Source organism: Xenopus laevis, chromosome 9_10L (assembly GCF_017654675.1).
Source record: "Xenopus laevis strain J_2021 chromosome 9_10L, Xenopus_laevis_v10.1, whole genome shotgun sequence".
NCBI classification, from domain to species: Eukaryota; Metazoa; Chordata; class Amphibia; order Anura; family Pipidae; genus Xenopus; species Xenopus laevis.
The window spans coordinates 24542812-24560941 of record NC_054387.1 but is presented as its reverse complement, the minus strand read 5'-3'; the positions used below and the strand labels follow the sequence as shown (position 1 = coordinate 24560941).

At 42.4% G+C, this 18130-nt stretch overlaps 1 protein-coding gene across 5 annotated transcripts in view; it reads right to left on the bottom strand.

The window, feature by feature from the left end:
• lrrc45.L (leucine rich repeat containing 45 L homeolog) overlaps window positions 1–18130 on the bottom strand; it is a 78997-nt gene that overhangs the window by 47642 nt on the left and 13225 nt on the right. For all 5 annotated transcript variants that reach the window (XR_005964143.1, XR_005964144.1, XM_041576952.1 and 2 more), the window contains 5 exons: window positions 5694–5993; window positions 3022–3083; window positions 2875–2945; window positions 1856–2034; window positions 1083–1211 (listed from right to left, as the gene is read on the bottom strand). Coding sequence is in view for 3 of the 5 variants with exons in the window: in XM_041576952.1 (XP_041432886.1) it covers window positions 1083–1211; window positions 1856–2034; window positions 2875–2945; window positions 3022–3083; window positions 5694–5940 (688 nt within the window). In the remaining 2 variants the exon portion in view is untranslated. The remainder of the gene's footprint in view (window positions 1–1082; window positions 1212–1855; window positions 2035–2874; window positions 2946–3021; window positions 3084–5693; window positions 5994–18130) is intronic.

Here is an 18130-nt window from a genome sequence, read left to right as displayed (position 1 = left end):
ATGCTGCTTATTAAATATACACTGAATAGCAAACAAACACTTTTAGAAAGTCTGTCCCTTTTTGTGTTAAATAAATTATAGTTTTTTTAAGTCCTGTGAGTGCAGTATTTTTCACAAGTTTAAGGTAAATATACATGTCAGTATATTCCCCTTGTAAGCAAGGAATGTTGCAAAGCAAAACCTTTTTTGTTCAATAGAATTGTTGGTATTGATGTAAGAAAAGACATGCTTTTAAAGCTTTCAAGTTACCTGGGACAGCCGAATCATTTATAAGGTATAAGGAGGCCAATAGATCATGCAAAAAAGCTATAAGGCAAGTTAAAAGATAGACTACAATGAGTGATGGAACATTTTCTAATTGGACCAGTGTTGTTAGTGGAGAACCACAGGGCTCTGTACTAGGTCCCTTGCTTTTCAACTTGTTTATTAATGACCTGGAGGTGGGCACTGAAAATATGGTTTCTATTTTTGCAGTTGATACTAAATTGTGCAGATCTATAGGTTCCATACAGGATGCTGCCACTTTGCAGAGTGATTTGTCTAAGTTGGGAAACTGGGCAGCAAACTGAAAAATGAGGTTCAATGTTGATAAATGCAAGGTTATGCACTTTGGCAAAAAATAATATAAATGCAAGTTATACACTAAATGGCAGTGTGTTGGGAGTTTCCTTAAATGAGAAGGATCTAGGGGTTTTTGTAGATAACAAGTTGTCTAATTCCCTCCCTGCTCCCCCCCCCGCACAGGTGTTCACACAATTAAATGCCCCTAAGCTGGTAATTACCCCTCATTGCAGAGTCAGCGTAGCGGAGCTCACAAGGGCCATCTACAGCGCTTTGGGAAACTTCAGAGTTAGCAACATATTCCCGAAGTGACGCAAGATGGCGTCTGTGAGCTCCGCTGTTCTAACTCTGCAATGAGGAGTAATTACCAGCTTAGGGGCATTTACTTGTGTGAACACCTGTGCGGGGGGGCTATGGAGGTAGGAGTTTTAATTAGAAAGGGGTTTTAGTTCTCTTTTAAAAAAAAAAAAAGCATGGAAGATATCAAGTTAAGGTTAGATGTCAAGTTAAATGTCACTTACCGATGGCCTTCAGAACATCACTTGAGATGTTGTTCCCAGATAACTCCAACTTTACAAGTGTTTTGTTGCTTTCAAAGCAGCTTTGTATAGCCCTCCCTCCAAGTAAACCAATGTTATTCCAGCGAAGGTCTGACAAAAACATCCACAGATATATAAAAGCGATACTGGTACCAGAAATTAAATCATTTTTACATCTTCATAGTATTGGCTTTGTTTGCTACTTATAATTTTGCCATAAAGTATTTGCTCAAAGCTTTTACATTACCCATCTGACTCCCTATGCTCATCTATGAGGGGGCTGCCATATTTGTGCAGCAGGAGTCAATTAGCATTAGAAACTTTAACTGACAGGCTGAGATGGGTCAGTCAGGTTGGCAAAAGTCAGGTCAACTAAACATTTTACAGACCTCTCCGCAAAAAATGATCAACGTGACCTATAGGTAACTTTTAATGTCTTGATGGGGCGCGTCAGCTTATGCATACTTTGCACAAACTTTGTAACTAAAAGTGTCTTTTTTAATTAGAGTTACAGTTCAGTTGTGCAAAACAGGTTTTCCCAGGGGGCTATATGTTGGGGTACTGTGGTAAATTATATATATATATATATATATATATATATATATATATATATATATATATATATATATATATATATATATATATATATATATATATATATATATATATATATACATACATACACACACACATATATATATATATATATATATATATATATAAACACATACATACAAAGTCTTTGCAAATCATACCTAACTCTTGTAATGTAGAATTGTGCTTTAATGCCATAGACAGCTCTTCTGCCCCTTTGTGGTTTATCTGGTTGTTTCGGAGATCAAGTTTCTTCAAAGTTTGGTTTGAGGCAAGTCCATCACTGAAGAAAGAAAATCCATTCTCCCAAGTCCCCAAATTATTCCATTCTAAAGTAAGACTGAGGAGAAGATAAAACTTTAATTTCTTGTTCCTTAAGGGCAGATTCAAATGCTGTAGAACATTCATATAGCTGGTATGTAGAGTATCCCAAACCCAGAACTAACACCAAGGTCCCGGCTCACTCTTCTGCCTATAACAACCCCTTTTCGCTTCGGGAGGAGCCCTCCACTACTTGGAAGCCACCAGGTCTTAACATGAGAGGACCAAGGAGAGAGTTCTGGGCAGGCAAGGAAACTGAACATTTACAGAAGGGAGCAGGTAGCATAGTCATCGAACAAGCCAGGTCAATACCAAACAGGAAGCAGAAGTGTAGTCGAGGTCACATGTCGTAGTCAACACCAAAGAGTAGTGTGGTACAAAATCAGGATCCAAAGAATGGTCAGTAACAGGCAGGGGTCAGTATAGGCAGCAGAACAGCAAAGTCAGGTACAGGCAAGGGTCAAGGACAAAGATAAGACAATATAAACACCCCAGGAACTATAGAAATAGACCTACATTGGGCAAAGAACAATTGGCAGCTGGCCCTTTAAATATTTGAATTTTGTGTTGAGCGCAATGATGTCAGAACTCCCAGAAGCAGCGAGAGCGTGTGTCTATTGTGCATTGGTGAGAAAGGAGAGGCAGCAGCTGGCACCACCGTCGCACCACTAGACCACCAGGTACTCTCACAATATCCTTTTAAAAGATGTAATTTATTTTTTAAAAGGAACCTTTTTTCACATGACAATGATTGCTTTCTAAAGTGTTTTAATAGGAACATGATATTCTAAAATGAAAGTGAAGCAGAAAAGATAAAGACAGCAAACTGGACATCTGGCTACTTCACACATTCACAAACCTTGTCAGAGAAGCTGTGTGTCTCAGAAACTTTCCCAAAGCCTCGCTTCCCTCAGCTCGCAGGTTGTTACCCTGTGCAGACAGAAATGTCAGATTTTCATCTACATATAAAAAACTGCTGCCAAGAGGGGACATGACTGATACTCACCTTTAGGTCCAAGTGCTTTATTACTGAATTGGAGTGCAAGCCCTGAAGAAGGGCTTTCAAACCTGCAACACAAAATAGAACATTGGTACAGTGATCTTAGGATTAAAGGGGATACTCTAATGTTGCAGTTTTTTTACAGTATCATATTAGTACCACCTGTTTTCAAGTAACAAATATTTTCCAAATATGGCTTATTTTTGTGTGCTGTCAGGATATGCAAGAATGGGTATATCCCTATCCCTTATCTTGATATGGAAGTACAATCTCAAAATAGCAGAAGCATGGATAGAAATAGTAGTATTGAGATGCTTCTCATTAAAGGAAAACTATACCCCCCAAACAATGTAGGTCTCTATAAAAAGATATTGCATAAAACAGCTCATATGTAAAATCCTGCTTCATGTAAATAAACCATTATCATAATAATATACTTTTCTATTAGTGTGTGCCATAAATAGAAAATTGCCATTTTAAAAAATAAGGGCCGCCCCCTGGGATCGTAGGATTCACTGTACTCACAAACATACCACCAAACCATACATTTTAGGTCACATGAGCCAATTAACAGACAGAGTTGTGTCTTTTGCTTCCACGCTTCCTCCTTTTACAGTTAGAGTTGAAGTATTTCTGGTCAGGTGATCTCTGAGACAGCACAGACACCATCACGAAATGGTGGCTCAAGGCAAGAGATGTAAAAGGGCAATATTTACTTAAATATATATTCCAGTTTGGTAAGATTCTTTAATATGCCACTTAATATAATATGAACTATCTGTTGCTTAAGTGTGCATTTTGGGGATATAGTTTTCCTTTAATGAGTTTTTATTTCACTAATCTATTTGTACCTGAACTTTTTACAAATGGGCCTCTCATATAGCTGTAATGTTAAAGAAAAAAACGCTTGGACTGAGAGCAAGACACATCACAAAATCAATACTGATGGCCATAAAATCATATTCCATTCTTGAGTGGAGATTAGTGCATTACTAGGGTTCATATTGTTCAAACCAACAAATGAAGACATTACCCCTTCACAAGCCTCCTTCATAGGAGTTATTGTTTCTGTACTACTCCAGTGTTACGTAATTTCTATTTCATTATTGCATACTTTCCAATAGCCAAGAAGAAGATTTGACTGAGAGCTCACCAGACAAATCACAGAAACAATATTTATCCTATAAAAACACATTCCATTCTACAGTGGTAAATGAAATGTGTGTTCACATCTGCTAGAATTTGCTCTTAAAAGTACAGTCTAAAATAGAACAAGGCTAGAAATGCTGTAATTTGTATATGAAACATAAACATGAACTTACTGCACTACTAGCCTAATTAAACAAATGATTTATGCTTTCAAAGTTGGCCACAGTTGTAACTTTGTTAAACATCTTTGCAAGACCAAGATTACGCACATGCTCAGTGTGGTCTGGGCTGCTTAGGAATCATCATAAATTATCAAAACAGCACAAGTCAAATAATATCTGCCAAAAGCCAATACAGCAAGATTGATTAATAATCCGAATATACAGACTGCACTGGGTCCTGTGTTGTCATGTATCTAATGTGGATTATAGTTTTTGTATTGTTTAATACAAACTTTCTCAAACTCTGCAGGACCAGTGGCTGCAGTAAAATAATCATCCAAATAGAATCCCAGTTTATCTGTTGAAATCTGGCTCCATAATCTTTGTCCCTGTAGCTGGAGTTGGAAACAGTAAAGGGTATGTAAAGGCAAAAATAAAATCCAACACAAATCTCTACACAGTCGCCGACTGCTCTACAGGGAAACAAACAAAGCTGCTTGAGTTGTGCTGGCTGGGAAGGCGGGTTCTCCTGCTGGCTAAAAGTATGATTGTTTGCCTGCAGAGCAGTTAGGGACTGTCTGTCAATTCCAATCCACAGCAGTAAATGAAGGGAGAATTTCACTGCATACAGTCAGGTTTCTTATAAAAACGGTACATATTTTTTAATTGAAGTATATTGGACATAGGTTTTTTTTTCATTAAAGAAAGTAAAAACAGTTTTATTTATATTTGCCTTTACATGCCCTTTAAGTTAGTGATACAAATGATCTATCTTCCAACGAGAGTTTGTTTTCAGAATGCCATAATAAACAAATGTTTTAGATGCAAATGCATACTTTTGGTCTAAATATCCCAAATGGAGTTTCTGAGGCACAGTTAGATTGCTGCTCAGACTGCTGAAGGTATGTCTAGATTCAAGCCACTCGCTGTAAAAATGCCCCACTAACCCAGCAGGACAATAGTTCTACAATAGTTCAGCCGATGGTACTTCCAGAGACTGTGAGTGCAGGTACAAAGTAACACTGTATAGACATATAATACAGTTGGACCCATAGCTTCACATTCCCTGCACTGGCCCATCCCAGCACCTTGAAGGTTTGATAACCCTATGAATTAACTGTGGAAATTATAACACCCAAATGTGTCAAATGACTTCTTTAACCTTAGATGCAAAGGTCAACTTAATTTTGCCCTGCTTTACCAGTTCCACTTGGACTGAAAATGCTCTACACTCTATGCATTATGCCCCTGGAAAATGTACAGGGATTTGCCTATAAACTACACCAGTTACTTGGAATGAACACTTAGAGGAAAGGACCTCTGGAGTGTTGGATGTTTATATTTGCTTTAAGATAGTCAGATACTTACCATCCTCACTGATCATGCAGTCACTGAGGAGCACCTGAGTGAATGTTACATCATTCTGCAGGAGGATCCCAAGGACCTGGCATGAATCCTGGGATATGCTCTTTGTAGAGAGGTCAAGGTGCCCTCTTTTTGCCGATTTGTTAATTTCCTTTAACTGCCCGAGCACAGATTCTTGAGGCTCGGAACCCCTCTCTTGACACATACACACATACAATCTTTTGAATTCATCCATCTTGCAGATTCCCATGTGAAGCTGCTACTCTGATACCAACAACTTGAAGGTGGGCTTCTTATAAGCTTCTGGAAGAAGATGTCATAATAATAGATTAGTATACATGACAAGAGGACATATATCTTGATTTTTTACTCTGAATTCATGGGATTATACATGTTATAAAAATCAAGTTAAGGTAGTACAGTTTTTAGAATATGTTTTGGATCCTGCCCCTTTCTCTTACTTCCTCTCCTGGACATCTAGCAGAATTAGGACAGCCACTGGTTCTCTCTCATTAGCATAACCTGGTGATGTCAGTAAGTGAAAAGCAGAACTGTTTAATAGTGGCCCATGTTTATCGCCCATGACTCTCTGCTCCCAAAATGACTAAATGCAGCCCTGTTTCTCCCCTATTTATTAAAATATTCTGCAATACGGAAGCATGCATTTAGCTCATCTTAACTGTCTTCAAGGATTGCTGCCTATACAGAAGCAGATTTGGCCACTTATTCTTCTTTTTACCAAGTAAAGATTTATCAAGGGTCGAATTTCGAAGTGGAAAATACTTTGAAAATCGACCATCAAATTGGTTTACTTGGACTTCGAATGTCGAAGTCAAAGATTTTTTAATTGAATTTGGCCAAATTCGGTCGAACGAAAATCGTTTGATCGCACAATGAAATCCTTCGAATCGAATGCTTCGAACGATTTAATCGATCGATCAAACGATTTTCCTTCGACTTATAAAGACTTAGCCAAATGTTGGCTATGGGTTGTAGGAGGTCCGGTCCCCATAGGCTAGCAATTCGTCAGGTTTAAGATGGCGAAGTGTCGAAGTCAAACTTTTTCGACTCAATGTCGAATTTAGGCCTATTCGATGGTCGAAGTACCCAACAAAACAGTTCAAAATTTGAAGTTTTCAACTTCGAAAATTCACTTTGACCTTTAGTAAATCTGCCCCTATGTGAAAGTGAGATTTTTAAAACAGTTAGAATTATTTGTAGAATGTAAATCATCAGCTCACTATACCTTCTGCAAAATCTCCCCTATCTCCGATGCAGTTCTAGCTGAGGCAGGCATCTTGGAATTCACTGGCTCCTCCTACCTATATCTTCACAGCTCTGAAATCTCACACATGCTCAGTTGAAATTCCTTGGTTGCTAACAACCCAACGTCTGTTAGCTGCTGTTCAGTAGTGCTGCCCTCTGTCTGGAAGTTAGTGTGTGCCATTCATTTGCATAATGACATCACCAGCAGGGGACAATATAGGGAAATCTTGTGATTCTTCTAGTGGAGTAGTTTACGAAAACAAGGCATTCTGGGTAGAATACTCGGGCCAGTGCTACAATCTGAGCATGCTCTGGAACTTTGTATGTTATAGTCACTGTTATAGTCACTATATGGACTCCCTCAGCGAAAGAACCCATTTGACAAAGTAAGGTTTTTTTTTAAAACCTGCGTTTTTTTTCCCAAAAAACTACATGTAGTTTGATTAAACATGTTTAGGTTGTACTGGTCAGATTGTTAATATGTGTTTGATATTGGCTGTGATAGGTGCCCTTTAATGGAAATCACTTTTCTTTAAACTAAGCAAGGCTATTAGTTTATGTTTGTGCAGTAAATTCTGTTGTACGTAAGAACGCCTCCATTTGTAATACACATTGAAATTAATGTCCCAAAGTCATTTCAGCCATTTCAAATGTCATTTTTTAAATCAGAGCAGGTTAAATTGGTTAAATTGCCTTGGGTGCCCAGTTTACTGTTTCACTTTATGCCCAGAACCATTTTGGACCATGCTAAAATAAACTTTACCCTATGCAGGTCATACATACAGATGAAGCCACTTTGGTTTGTGTGTTGACACAGAATAACTAAACCCACTTATCCAAGTTAACACAGAAAATTGCGTCACAGCATCACATCTAATTAAAGTGTTCACCATTATGAACAATGGTGCTTTGGTATGTTAATGAAAAGGTTAAATGCATTAAATGAGTTAAAATGACTTTAGATAACACAGTTTCTTCAGTTAATCCTGAGTCATGACGCATTTAAAACACAAATCCAAGTGGCTTCGTACCTAAAAGCTGTCAAGTTAAAAACACACGCACACTTAGCAGAGACCTTCAAACTACTACACCACTTATTATCAAGTTAAATTATTGAATGTTTACTGATTACAGTTATTCCTAATACTGTACAAAAATAAAAATGATAAATAAACACAAATGTAAACTCATTATCATAAAATGAATTCTTGTCAATTATGAATCAAGCATTTTATGCACTGCATCTGACACTAAAAAGTAGCCAAAGAAACCCTGAGCAGTCCACAATGTCTAACCTACAATATATGTGTGTTATATCTCCAAAACAGAACTGGGTCATATTAAGCTCAAGCTGTATAAAGACCCATAATATCATAGACCAATTCATACCCAAAATCTGTACAAGCCAGGCAAGAATTTTACACAAAACAGTATTTACAGAAATTGTGTGATTGCGCGGGATTGTACTACTGGGCAGGGACTTCTTTCCTACTATGTCGCTTACCACATAGCACTTAAAATCTGTGTCATTATATAAGTTCTGTGTACTGTGTATTTATTGTATTCATTATTGGACTTGTACTCCCGGTGTGTACTTTTCTAAATTGTATTTTGTGCATTGTACAGAGCCGTGGCTCCTTAAGAGTGCTTTACAATCAAAGTTATACATAAATATGTAGTTACATAATTATATCGGTCAACCCCTCCAAATGAAACCCAGCATCCATACATACACTGACTCCTTCATCTCTCATATAAATTATATATACTGATATATATATATATATATATATATAATACACAAAAGCCATGAATATCCTGTAAATTATATCCTTATAAACGGTGAGTTCTGATGTCATCAGTTATAAACGGTGAGTTCTGATGTCATTTCAGTCACATGACTCATTGAAATTTGTGTATTATAATAAATAAAGTACCCCCAGTTGCAAAATATGAGGATATTAGAAGTTACCTCGGAGTTCCATGACCTGTATAAAAACACTCGGCCTTCGGCCTCATGTTTTTATATGGTCATGAAACTCCTCGGTAACTTATAATATCCTTATATTTTACAAGAGGGGGTACTTTATTCACTATATATATATATATATACACACATACACACAGATTTTAATATTACAATAGACTCAGATATTATGCTTGAGCTTGTCAAGAAATCATCCAAGCCTCCAAGCCACTCTTAAAAGCATTAAAGGGGACCTGTCACCCTAAGAAATAATTCCAAATCTTTTTTTATCATGTTAGTTGAACATAATAAAACTTACTTACACTACATTTATTATTTAAATTTTGATTCCTTCAGTCTTGTAATTACACAATCACAGCACACAGGCAGGAGCCATTTTGTGGACACTGTTGTTGTGTATCACCCAAAAATCTTGTGCGCCAGAATGGGGGGGGGCCTGATGCCCATACACAATAAGAGTGTAAGGAGGGAGGGGAAATGTGGGGAGAGCAGCGACATGTAGGAAGTGCTAAAAGGAAAGTGAAAGTAATTGACTGCCCCACCTCTATGCCTCAGGCATAGAGGCGGGGCAGGTAATATTTGATTGACAGCTCAGATATTTAAACACCTAATGAAAAAAACAATATGGGTTCCATATTTAATAACTTTTGTTATACAGTTTATACAATTTTTTATGTGTATGTGACAGGTCCACTTTAACAGAATTAGCCATCACAACAACACCTGGAAGGGTATTCCACATCACTGTGAAGAACCACCTACGCTGCTACGCACCTTCAGGGATGGCCTCTAGTGCGGTGATCCTCTTTATGGGTAAAAAGGTCCTCTGCTATTCGACTAGAATGTCCTCTAATGCACTTGTAAAGAGTAATCATGTGCCCTCACAAGCGTCTTTCTTACAGAGAAAACAACCCAAAACCGTTAACAGTCTACAATCATAATTTAAGTCTTCCATCCCTCTAACCAGTTTGGTTGCACGTCTCTAAACGTGCACGTCTAGAACTAAAGAAAGCCATACCATAGCAGATTTAAGCTGCCAATTTTCAGACCTAGTCAGCAGTTTTTCAGCTGTGGCTCACTAATGGGCCTGCCCAAACAATATATGGAAACCATGGCCCAGAAATAAATCAGGCAGGTGTGAAAAGCAGGACTGGAGATAGAAGGTGGGAGGGGGATGCAAGAGTTGAGAGGTTATGCAAAAACTGGGAGGGACGGTGGAAAGGAGGGGGGGGCAAGAACAGAGAGCGACCATGTGAGGGGGAGAGGGGGCCTAGAAAGAGTGAGAATGGAGAGGCAGGTAGTGAAACTTGAAACAGGGGGTGTGAGAGAGATAATGCGAAGTGTAAAGGGAGAGCGGTAAGGCATCATAGGATGAGGGACATAGACGGAGCAGACATGGATAAGCGGGGTGGGGGGAAGGGAGACATGAGACTGAAGCGTCCCGTGCTGTGTGTGCTATGTAAGATCTGAGCCTGGCAGTCAGGGGGCAAGAGTGGAGGAAGAAGTGCAGTGAGACAGCAGCAGCAGAAGTGCTTTCCTAAATAAACGGCGTGTATTTAGGCGTGTACTGAAATGCGCCATTTATAAGGATATAATTTACAGCTGGGGTCCATAGGAAAAAATCATACTGTAGATTAGAAGCCTATATATGTGTGTGTATGAGTGTGTGTGCATCTGCCGGAGTCCCTGATTGAGTAAAGCCCATGTACACTGCTGGCAGGACCCGCACCCTATTTATTCTCTCACGTGATCTGAGCTATCAGCTTTACAACTGGCACTGTGTATCTATCCAGCCTTGTCTTCATGGGGCATTATTAATGGAACTGGCACCATTGTTATTGGCACTATATTAATTCTGGTGTGTTTTCTGGTTTGTTATAAAAATTATTCTGCACTGTGTTCTGGGGGATTCTTTATTGAATTCAGACCATGTTTACACTATGAGGTATTTGGGTCTATTATACACAGAGCTGGCCCTATTACCATATGGAGACAATTTACATGACATTGGCACTGAAAATCTATTCTGGGGCATTACGTATCAGATTGGCACTGCACTGTATGTGCTTGCATGAAGTGTCATTTCACTATGAAATAAGTAATTGAGTTTATAGCTGTAATTAACCTTCTCAAACAAAAACATCACCCACTGCCTGGGCCTGCACCACTACTGGAGCTCCCAGCACCACAAGTGTGTAAAGGGTAATGCAGGTTTTCTTTTCACATGCGTGTCCATCTCATGCTAGTGCCACACATGATTTTTATAGTAGGGATGCACCGAATCCAGGATTCGGTTCGGTATTCGGCCAGGATTCAGCCATTTTCAGCAGGATTCGGCCAAATCCTTGAGCCTGGCCGAACCAAATCTGAATCCTTAAAATCATGTGACTTTTCGTCAAAAAACATGGAAGGAAGTGTGTGGCTCTATTTTTCTCTCCCCCTGCTGATTTGCATATGCAAATGAGGGTTCGGATTCGGTCTAATCTTTCACGAAGGATTCAGGGGTTCAGCCGAATCCAAAAAAGTGGATTCGGTGCATCCCTAGTTTATAGGCTTCAACCCACTTACTGATGTCTGTGCAATGAGAGGGCACTGTTTCAGCCTGGGTAAATATACACAGAATGGGTTTCAGCACAAATGCATTCAATCCAAAATCTGCTTTGTGTGTATGCAATCAGGCCAAACTGTGCCTGTCAATGAAGAGGCAAAAGTGAGTGGGTTCCAGCAGATCAGTTGTTTCTCATTAGTTAGTCACTTGTGCAAGTAAGTAAGAAAAACTATGGTTACTGACCATTGCATCTGATGCACTCAGGCCCGGATTTGTGGTAGGCCACAAAGGCCTGCGCTTAGGGTGGCAAGTTGGTAAGGGCGGCAAGTTGGTAGGGGCGGAGCCGGCCGCTGAAATCTAGCCCCGGATGCACGGACAGTAACCGAACTAGGTGAGGGCGGGCCCTGGTGCGGGCTGTGCAGCCGGGCCCGCCCCCACCCTCGTTCGTGTGATTTTTCTCTGCGGCTGCAGCCGAGTCCAGCCGGCTGCAGCGCGCGCGATCTGCCGGGGGGCGGGCCTAGCCCAGTTGCACCCCCTGCTCCCCCCTGTGCACTGATTCACCTGCAAATATGTGTGTGCCCAAGGCATGATTTGCTTGTAAAGTGGATAAAGATGGCCACATTGGCTCAGAGTTATGACTCATTATTTTCTCTGCACTGCATTTTTTTCACCATCAGGCTATTTAAAATGTTAGCTGACCTATTGTTCTCTCGTTGAAGTGTATTAACAATTCCATTCCTAGATTTGTGTCTTTGCCATGAAAATATTTGTTGACATTTTGCTTGTGATGCTTTTAGCTACTTGCCCCACCCTAAAAATTTTCTGTGGCCCATGTACCTACCCAGTTTATTAGAGCTTAAAAGTTTTAAAATATAAGATTTGTCCAAGTCCCCCCTAACTACCAGTTCAAGCCTGTATTTGTACACAGTCTCAGTAACCAGGTGTCAGGGGGGCCTATTGGCTCCCAGCGGGAGTAGTCAGAACCAAGGAGGAAGCTTTAGGGTTAAAGTCCAAGTTCAAGGTACAGTCAATGTTTCAGGAATGAAGCGAAGTTGAAATCCAGGCAGAAAGTCAAAAGGCAGGCAAAATGTATCAATGTCAAAGTTCAGGCAGGGTCAAAAGTCCAGGGGGCCACTGGACCACCAAGCCTTGGCTTCTGGGAAAACTGATTGTAAAATTCTCTTCTCAATCGAGGATATGCCGTACAGTTTTGGTCTCCATCACTCAAACAGGGCATTATTGTATTAGAGAGGGTACAGAGAAGGGCAACTAAGCTGGTGAAAGGTATGAAAAATCTTAGCTATGAGGAAAGACTTGCCAAATTGGGGATGTTCATGCTGGAGAAGAGGCGCTTAAGGGGTGATATGATAACTATGCATAAATATATAAGGGGATCATATAATAATCTCTAATTATATTCTAATAATCTCTAATGCTTTACCAGTAGGTCTTTCCAGCTGACACAAGGTCACCCATTCCAATTAGAAGAAAAGAGGTTCCACCTAAATATTCGGAAGGGTTTTTTTTTTTTACAGTGAGAGCTGTGAAGATGTGGAATTCTCTCCCTGAATCAGTTGTACAGGCTGATACATGAAGGGGTTGGATAGCTTTTTAGCAAGTGAGGGAATACAGGGTTATGGGAGATAGCTCATAGTACAAGTTGATCCAGGGACAAGTCCGATTGCAATTTTGGAGTCAGGAAGGAATTTTTTCCCCCTCTGAGGCAAATTGGTGAGGCTTCAGATGGGTTTTTTTTGCCTTCCTCTGGATCACCTGGCAGTTAGGCAGATTAAAAAAAAACGGTTGAACATGATGGACGTGTGTCTTTTTTCAACCTTACTTACTATGTTACTATGAGGAGCATGTACATCAGAGCGTTTCTCCCAAGAGCATTCTTCAGGACCAAAGACTTTCCACTTGATGAGGAACTGGAGAGAACCCCTGGAAAGTCTGGAATCTAAGATCTTTTCCACTTCATACTGTTGACCATCCATGGAGCTAGCTGGAGGAGGAGACTGACCAGAAGGAAAGCTATTGGAAATTGCTGGTTTCACCACGGAGACATGAAGCACATTAGGTATTCGCATCTCAGGGGGAAGTGATAGTTGGATCGCCACAGGATTAACCATCTCTGAAATGGGGAAAGGGCCAACAAACCTTGGACCCAACTTGGGAGAAGGAATCTTCAAACGAATGTTCCTAGTGGACAACCACACCTTGTCTCCGACCTTGTATGGAGGGGAGGATCTCCGTCTGCGATCAGCGAAAGTCTTATGCACCAGAGCACTTTTCTCCAAATTCACTTTAGTCGCGGCCCAAATAGCAGACATATGAGCTGCATGACCGTCGACAAAGTCTTGTGGAAAAGCTTGAGGATGCTGTCCGAACACTGTCATAAACAGAGACCTTAAAGTGAAAGTGTGGCATGCATTATTACGAGCGAATTCCGCCCACGGGAGGAGATCAGACCAATCATCTTGACAGAGGGAAATGTGATTCCTCAGGAATTGCTCTAATGCTTGATTCACCCGCTCCACTGCCCCATTGGTTTCGGGATGGTAGGCAGAAGAGAACTGAAGAGTGATACCCAAGTCTTTACATAAGAAAAGCCAGAACTTAGCTGTGAATTGAGATCCCCTGTCAGAGACTCTCTCAGCCGGGAAGCCATGCAACCGAAAAATAAATTGGATGAAGAGCTGGGATAGTTCTACCGCTGAGGGAAGTTTCCGCAGAGGAATGAAGTGTGCCATTTTGCTGAAGCGATCTCCATGGACGAGAGGGAATGGGTAGAGGTTGTAAAAGACTGCTGGGTCGAGTATGGTTAGCCTTGGAAGTGCAACAAATCGTTCAAGCAGTGACAAAGTCCTTGATATCTTTGCCAATAGTTGGCCACCAGACTAGATGTCATAAAAGTTGTAGAGTCTTTTCTGGACCTGGTGTCCAGCCTGCTTAGAACAACGAGTCTGTTGTATAATAGGCAGACGAAGCTCAGAGGGCATAAACGCCATCCCAATAGGTGTATCAGCAGGAGCAGAAGACTGAAGAGACAGGATTTGCTCAGCAAACTGAAGAAAAAAGGAAGCAATAATCTTGGTGGGAGGTATAATAGGATCTTGATTTACGGGGAGATGGTCCACTGGAGTAATGCTGTGAGATAATGCATCTGCTTTCCAATTCTTGGAACCAGGACAGTAGGTCAAGACAAAGTTGAATCGGGAAAAGAAGAGGGCCCATCTTGCCTGTCGGGGATTCAGTCTTTTAAGGGTTTGAATAAATTCTAGGTTTTTATGGTCAGTATAAATAGTGAACGGGATCGAGGACCCTTTTAGGAGGTGATGCCACTCTTCGAGAGCTAGCTTTACTGCCAGAAGTTCACGATTTCCAACGTCATAATTCTGCTCTGCTGGAGAGAATTTTTTGGAGAAGTATGCACATGTAATTTCCAATCAGCAGAATGTCTTTGGGAAAGAATAGCACCGGCTCCAACCTTGGAAGCGTCCACCTCAATGAAAAACGGCAACTCAGGATCACAATGTCAGAGGACAGAGGTGAAAGCATCCTTCAGGGACTTGGAATGCTTCTATAGCTGAAGAAGGCCATGAGTTAGGTGTCAGGACTATTGGGGATTGAATCCCTGGTCTGCAGGTTGACTGGACAGTGCATTCTCATGCTGAGCCACTGGAGGCAGTTGGAGCTCACACCTCGAACTGTCAGTGTAGATTACTGCTATTCCATGTCTCCACCCCTAATCTCATTGAAGCCAGGTGTCGGTGATCTTATCATCAAGGCTCTATATAAGCCATTACCTTTCTGCCAGCCATTGCTGGATCATTGATTTATTTCTGTGTTCTAGTCGCCTTGTGCCAGTGTTCCTGAAATTACCCAGTCCCTGATTCCTGACTTGTCCTGCTTGTTCCTCTGACCTGTTTATTCCTTGTACCTGCTACATCCTTGATCTGATCTCCTGGTTTGACCCTTCGCCTGTTTCACGGACTTGCATTGTTTGCCGCCTGCCACTGATCTCTTGCCTGTTCCTAGGACTTGTATCGCCTGCCGCCCGCCTATGAACTCTTGCCTGTGTACACGGACTTGCATCAGCCTGCCCCAACCTTTGGTTTGTTATAGTTCTCATTTTACTTCTTATTATTTGTCTTCCGTTTCACCAGCACCAATTGTTTATAGTTTACCATTAAACTTCATTCTGAGCACACTTCCATTTCCTGGTTATTCTAACACCAAACATGGTGTCGCCATGTTACCATGCATTTCGGCTCCTACCTGCCAACCACACACTGTTGGTAGATCCTGACAGAATGATCCAGCCTAATTACAAGGAGCCTGATGGTAACTGCTGTGCTGTTTCAGATACTGCTGAACTACAACTCTCTGCCAAGTGGCTTGCCTCAGTGAAAAAGTATGAAGGGGAAAAGGACACGTTTGATGAATTTCTTCTTGTATGTAAAATGTTTGCGACTGTCTCTTTTTTCAAGCAAGCACCTGAGTGCATGAAAAGCAGGCTAATTATATTATTTCTTTTGGGAGGTAAAGTCTTAGAGTGGGCTGAGTCTTGCATAGATGAAGAGGCTTTTTTTCTGCAGGATCCCATTCTGTTTCTCACTTTGTTAAAGGCATATTCTACAGGGGATCTCTGGCCAGTATCGCCTGATATTTTCAAATCTACTACAATTGCCTCCTCAACTTCTTCATTTCCAACTTTTTCTACATCTGAAATTACTTTGCAATCCTCCTGTTCTGATGTTTTCTCTGATGGAGGCAATTTAGAAAATATTTCTGATGAAGAATGGGAAGATCTGGACTCAGATGGGGATGAAATACAAACTGCATTTACTACTAAGTTCAAGGGCCGTTCAATCACCCAGTTACCATCAATACCTGTGCCTCCTGCCCCTAGGCCCACTGTTCAACCTTCAGTTCCTGCTCCAGGGCCAGCTGATATTCAACAGATTTTTCTGGTTCCGGTCCGGCGGCTTGGTCCTTCCCCAGCTTTCCCACGAATTGGGCCTCTACCTGCTCTCGTCCAGCCTGTTCCAGCCTGTGTGCCCGCAGTCCAGTCTCAGGCTCCAGTACCAGCGGTCCAGTCTCCTGCTTCTATGCCGACTTCCCAGCCACTCCTGGTTCCTGTGCCAGTGGTCCCGTCTGTAGCTCCTGTGCCAGTGGTCCCGTCTGCAGCTCCTGTGCCAGTGGTCCCGTCTGCAGCTCCTGTGCCAGTGGTCCCGTCTGCAGCTCCTGTGCCAGTGGTCCCGTCTGCAGCTCCTGTGCCAGTGGTCCCGTCTGCAGCTCCTGTGCCAGTGGTCCCGTCTGCAGCTCCTGTGCCAGTGGTCCCGTCTGCAGCTCCAGTGCCAGTGGTTCCGTCTGCAGCTCCTGTGCCAGTACTTCAGCTTCCAGCCTCCGAGCCAGCAGCCTTGCCGCTTCCAGCCTCCGAGCCAGCAGCCTTGCCGCTTCCAGCCTCCGAGCCAGCAGCCTTGCCGCTTCCAGCCTCTGAGCCAGCAGCCTTACCGCTTCCAGCCTCCGAGCCAGCAGCCTTGCCGGCTTCAGTCTGTGAGGACCTGTGTACTGTGGCCTCTGGGCCCAAGGACAAATCCATTTCTAGACCTGTCGTACCTACTACGAGATCTGATAGTTCTGGTGCTCCAGAGTCTACCAGTCTTGTTGCTGTTCATGATGGTCTTTCTGTTGTCCTGGGCAAGCCATCATCTGTAATGGGTGCCTCTGCTGGTCCGCCACCTGTAATGGGTGCCTTTGCTGGTCCGCCACCTGTAATGGGTGCCTTTGCTGGTCCGCCACCTGTAATGGGTGCCTCTACTGGTCCGCCACCTGTAATGGGTGCCTCTGCTGGTCCGCCACCTGTAATGGGTGCCTCTGCTGGTCCGCCACCTGTAATGGGTGCCTCTGCTGGTCCGCCACCTGTAATGGGTGCCTCTGCTGGTCCGCCACCTGTAATGGGTGCCTCTGCTGGTCCGCCACCTGTAATGGGTGCCTCTGCTGGTCCGCCACCTGTAATGGGTGCCTTGGCTGACTCCTCTAATCTGGCTCCTGACCCTGGCGACTCCTCCGATGTGGCTCCTGACCCTGGCGACTCCTCTGATCTGACTTCCGACCCTGGCGACTCCTCTAATCTGACTCCTGACCCTGACGACTCCTCCGATGTGGCTCCTGACCCTGGCGACTCCTCTGATCTGGCTCCTGACCCTGGCGATTCCTCTGATCTGGCTCCTGACCCTGGCGACTCCTCTGATCCGGTTTCTGACCCTGGCGACTCCACCGATTTAGTTTCTGACCCAGCCAAGGTTCCTGTCCTGGCTTCTGACTCAGCCAAGGTTTCTGTATTGACTCAAAACTATAGCAATGTTTCCGTTTTGACTCTAGACTCCTCCGATCTGGTTTCTGACACTGGCAGCTCTTCAACCTCTGTCCTTGGCAACTCTTCAGTTCTGGCCCTCAACCCTGGTGACTTGCCTGCATGGGCTCTTGAGTTTAGTGGCACTCCTGATCCTGGTGGTTCTCCGGTTCCAGATGTGGCTCCAGGTAGTACTTCAGTGTTGGTTCCTGTCCCTGGCAGCTTCTCTACCCCGACTCCTGATCTTGGCGGTTTTCTCCCTGTTAAAAATTTTTTTGACT